General features: G+C 34.6%; 1 protein-coding gene across 1 annotated transcript; it reads right to left on the bottom strand.

Moving 5' to 3' along the window:
• Positions 1-1,344: 1,344 nt before the first annotated feature.
• LOC131662202 (peptidyl-prolyl cis-trans isomerase CYP20-1) lies at positions 1,345-4,179 on the bottom strand. The gene is made up of 7 exons (XM_058931919.1): positions 4,022-4,179; positions 3,792-3,870; positions 3,583-3,630; positions 3,468-3,491; positions 2,538-2,720; positions 2,350-2,425; positions 1,345-1,750 (listed from the first exon to the last, which is right to left on the bottom strand). The coding sequence occupies exons 1-7, from the start codon at positions 4,085-4,087 to the stop codon at positions 1,612-1,614; spliced, it is 615 nt and encodes a 204-aa protein (XP_058787902.1). The 5' UTR covers positions 4,088-4,179; the 3' UTR covers positions 1,345-1,611.
• Positions 4,180-4,864: the final 685 nt, after the last annotated feature.

Raw genomic sequence — 4,864 nt, 5'->3', positions numbered from 1 at the left:
TTAAAGGATTATGTGAAATGAAAATGGGTAATGTGTATTTAAAGGATCACGTGAAATGAAAATGGGTAATGTGTATTTAAAGGATCATGTGAAATGAAAATGGGTAGAAAATATTCAGAACAATACAGCCTTCCCTCTTTTTTAGGAGACACATCCCTTCTCAAATTGGGATCACTACTAATTCTCTAACAAATATCTATCAGAGTCCCACGTCGATTTGTAGTAAAAAAAACATTAATGTTTATAAACCAATCACACATGCGGGCAAATGAATTGAAAAAAATATGAAAGTAAATGGGTCTAAATTCTTCTAATCAATACTTATTTAGTTTGTCAACTCTTCTCAATGAAGTTGGTTAAAACTCATCAAATTATTCTTAACATGTTAACATAATATTTACGACCTATTCTATATAGACAATCCTAGCTTGATATGACCGAACCACCTAGCTTGATATGACCGAACCATTATTGAAGCTTCATAGATAGGATCTTGCTAAGGTCGCTCACATACTCACTACCATAAAGAACATTTTTACAAGTACTGGAACATTGAAACAAACCACGAACTAACTTCCCCGACCTTGATTTGGGGGGCTACTGCTCCAGACTAGGTCAGAGTGTAATCTATCTAGCTCCAACAACATCTAGCACCTAATAGCGTTCTAATTACCCAAGCCGTTAAATGTAGTCGGTGGTCCTAAGAGATAATTGATAAACATTTGCATCTGAAAATGACTTAAGGGTCTTATGAATGGTCATATGCCCTAGCTACGTACCAAACTGAGACCGACTAAACACCCAATACCATTGGATCATACATACAACTATGTCCACTATAGATTGACCTAGATTCTAGTACTTCAAAATTTTGAGATGAATTTGTCCTAGAAATACATATGATTAAAGTCGGAAGAACATTGAATACCGTCAAATGGTATTCAAAGGATCTTCTGAAATATGTTATATGAAACACTTGTAACGAGTAAAATGTTCTAGGGTCTAAAAACCCTAAAACCTCACAATAATTTGGTTCAATTCAAATTTTGGACGTCCTTCAAGGGAAAAGACTTCAAAAAAAGAAATTTGTTTTAGATTTATCTAAATTTATCTTTTGATTTATATTGCATTGTAGAAGTTAAACTAATTTAAGTTTTTGCTTTTCAAATTCCCTACATAAAAAATGAGCTTGCAAATTGCATAGCATTTCGTCCCTGAATCTAGTAAACTCAAAAATTCAGTAAGGTGTTATATAGCAACAGAAGTTACAAAACTAAAAGTGTCAAGCAATGTTTTCAAGCAAAACAGACCCAAAAAACACAAAAAACACAGCAAAGAGTCAAATGGCAATAAATCCACACTATAAATTGAGGCGGTGTCAATATTTTTTAAGCTCAACACTATAAATTGACTGCCACGTTCACTTGGATTTCTTTCTACAAATTTCATGTTAGCAAATGCCATTTTTTCGATTATCATTAAGGCGAAATTTCATCTTCAAGAAATGACAGAACTAACTGTTGACATAACACTACATGCTAATAAAAGATAAGTAGTTCTGTGGTGGAATGGAAATGAAAACGGTAACATCGTCAACAAGGATGGATGCATTTACAGAGGTAGTTCACCACTATCTGCAATCACAACCTTGGTCTTGGGAGTTCCGCTTTGAGTTCCTTCGGCTTCAACCTTGTAAACAACATCCATTCCTGAAAGCACCTTTCCAAAAACAACATGCCTTCCATCCAACCTATCAAATCAAATAGATACATACATTATTAGCAAAAATGCAAAATAAATCACAAGTGACTATGTTTATATATCTTAAGTTCATGCTAAGCAATCTGAATAACGGTTAGAGGAAATACATCTTCACATATTGATGCATGTCATGTTGTGATCATAGTTTTAAATTGCGGGTGCGGGTGTTGCGAATGCGGTCATTGCAGTTGTTGCGATGTGCATTGCGGCCGTTGCAGTGTAAATTTTTATAGGGAAGTGTTTGAAATAGAAAGTTGAAAAACACTTAATGCTAAGTTTTTTTCATTGCATAAGAAGTAAATTGAGTTTGGGATTCTAATATTTTGATTTTTGATGAAATTACATGAAGATGCATGCTTGAAATTGCCTAATGTGGTTCCTAATATAGCTGGAGGCAGGATTATAAAATAACTGCAATTGCGGTCCGATGCAGGTGCAATTGCGGTTGCAGACCGCAATTTAAAACAATGGTCATGATTATGGAAGAAACAAAGTTATCTGGCACTACAGTTATGTTGTAGAACATAACATTTGAACGTGTTTTCTTTGGAAAAAAATTATTAATATGGAGAACAAGAATATAATTACCAGCTTGTTGTTACAGTCGTAATGAAAAATTGTGAACCATTGGTATCGGGACCAGCATTTGCCATTGATAAAAATCCTGTTCATACAGAAAAGGAAAAACAAAAATCAGCCCCATCACATATTCGTTTGAATTTATTTATGATTAGTAAACATGTAAAACAACAAAGAAAAAAATAGAATAAAATTACCTGGTCCGGTATGCTTTAGCTTGAAGTTCTCATCAGCAAACTTCTCTCCGTAAATTGATTCTCCACCCATACCATTACCGTGTGTAAAATCACCTCCTTGGATCATAAAGCTAGGTATAATCCTATGGAATGAGCTACCTTTGTAATGAAGAGGCTTTCCACTTTTACCAACTCCCTTTTCGCCTAATAATTTAACCAAATAAAAGTAAATATGTATATAATGTATTTCAATTTGTAAGATGAACACAAACACCTCATAAGCTCAAACAGTGATTTCAATATATTCAGTATAATTAAAAAAGAGAGGAGAAAATGTTATTTTACTCAAAACATCCGTGAAAAAAACAAGCGACAAGCATAATAATTAGGGGTGGCAAACAGGCATGCCCCACCCCGTTTAGGCCCACCCAGCAAAAACCCGCAATAAAACGAGATGGAGCGGGGTGGACATTGTTAAGGGAACAGGTCTAAAACACTGACCCGTCCTGAAAAAAATGAGGGCGAGCCCGCAACCACTGCACTTTTCAAGTCTAAAATTGTAAAATTGAAAAATTAATGTTATTATGTCCGCAAAAGCCCGCAAAAAATAGGGTTAGGCGGGCTTATTAGACTGACCTACAATAAAGTGTGGGCAAAAGAACATGCACGACAGGCCAAACCCATTTTGCCATCCCTACATATAATCTACATATAATAACCAGAAGGACTTAATTATGTCTTAACACATCTATCTTTAGTTTGTACTCATAAGTAGGCCTATCAGGTTTTAGGCCAACTGCTGATAGTCGTTGATTTTTATAACGGGTAAGTCTTTGAGGAACTCATTTAAGTACTATGCTTAAGATGAAGCACATAGAAAAAGGATTTAAACAAGTTCTTTGACTACTATATGATAAAAACAATACACAACAGCAGCAGAAACAAGCTCACCTGTGCAAAGAGCTCGGAAGTTTTCTGCAAAAACGAATACAAAACAAAACTTTAGATAAATATAATGATGTGTTGTAATGTAAGCACCAATATACAGATAATTTAAAAACCTAACCTACAGTTTTTGGAACTGCCTTCCCAAAAAGTCCAATTACAACCCGACCTAGAAAAAGTCAAGGATCACAGCATCAGAACCCATTACATACCAAATGAGTTTGAATTTTCAGTCATTTTATATAACTTTCTTGCATTTTCTCATCAGCATAATTTCTAATCAAATCTAATAATTTACAAATCACAAGTATCATATGTATCCATTAAAACCTGCAGCTTTTCCATCAATCTCAACATCAAAGAAAACCTTTTGAGTCACTTCCTTCAAATCCTCCTTCGCCTTCTTTGCCTGCAATTAATTCAGGAAAAAAAAAATCAAAACTTTTTAAAAAGTACCGATCTGAAGCTAATTATCGACTAATTCTAAAACTGGAATCAGATCAAGATAAAGAAAAATGGAATTGAAAATTGTACAGGGAAATGGAAGGAGGGAGAAAAACCTGGATAAGAGATAGAGTAGCAAAGAGACAGAGTGCACAGAGAAGCAACGACGTCGTTTTTGCCATCGGTTGGTTGGTTTGTTCTACGATCTCACTCTTCGGTGCTAGATTGATTCAGACAGTGTGTGACCCGAGAATTGAGTTACTGTACGATGTAAGTGTCGTTTTATATGGGACTTATGTTTGCGTTGTTTGGACCATTGGGAGGGTGACACGTAAGTGTTTCTTGTATCCAATTGGTTGATTTAGTTGGGCCTTCTTTTTAAAACCTCTTAGAACTTTTGGGCCATTGCATATGTGTTTTAGGGGTTTATTTTTGGCAATTTCTCTTCCCAACCTTGCAAGATGGGGTGCACCCTTGAAATTCTAAAAATGATCTTGAGTTAATTCGGAGATGTATCTTCAAACGCATTAAATATTATTTGTTGACAGAATTTAGTTCGGAGATGCATCTCCGAATTTTTTCCTATGTGAAATTTGGACAGAATCAATTTTCTATGATTATGGTGTTTTGATTTGAAACTAACTTCAATTTGATTAAAGTTACCGTTATTTGTTTCAACGGTTAATAAAAACGAATATTATAGAAGCACGTAAAGCTTTAATAAAATGAAATATTATAGAAACGAGAAGATTATAAAAAACAAATACATTTGTACAATCATTGTTCTCAAAGTCAATTAAAAATAAACAAAATACAAATCATATGCATACTCTATTATGTATTTCTAACCCTAACACTCTGGTTCATCCTCTGTCTACGGTAAGCCACCAAACTTTATGCCTCGGAAAGAATGGACTATTTTATGCCGACCGCTTCATCCCCACCTATCTCAAACACTT

Source organism: Vicia villosa, linkage group LG3, assembly GCF_029867415.1.
Source record: "Vicia villosa cultivar HV-30 ecotype Madison, WI linkage group LG3, Vvil1.0, whole genome shotgun sequence".
Taxonomy (NCBI): domain Eukaryota; kingdom Viridiplantae; phylum Streptophyta; class Magnoliopsida; order Fabales; family Fabaceae; genus Vicia; species Vicia villosa.
This window is presented reverse-complemented; position numbering and strand designations above follow the sequence as displayed.

Excerpts from the sequence above, each read along its gene's own strand:
- LOC131662202 (XM_058931919.1), bottom strand. The coding sequence starts at position 4,087 with ATGGCAAAAACGACGTCGTTGCTTCTCTGTGCACTCTGTCTCTTTGCT. Across the intron at positions 3,631-3,791 it reads GATTGATGGAAAAGCTGCAG|GTCGGGTTGTAATTGGACTT; the intron begins GTTTTAATGGAT and ends GACTTTTTCTAG. Across the intron at positions 1,751-2,349 it reads ACGACTGTAACAACAAGCTG|GTTGGATGGAAGGCATGTTG; the intron begins GTAATTATATTC and ends TTGATTTGATAG.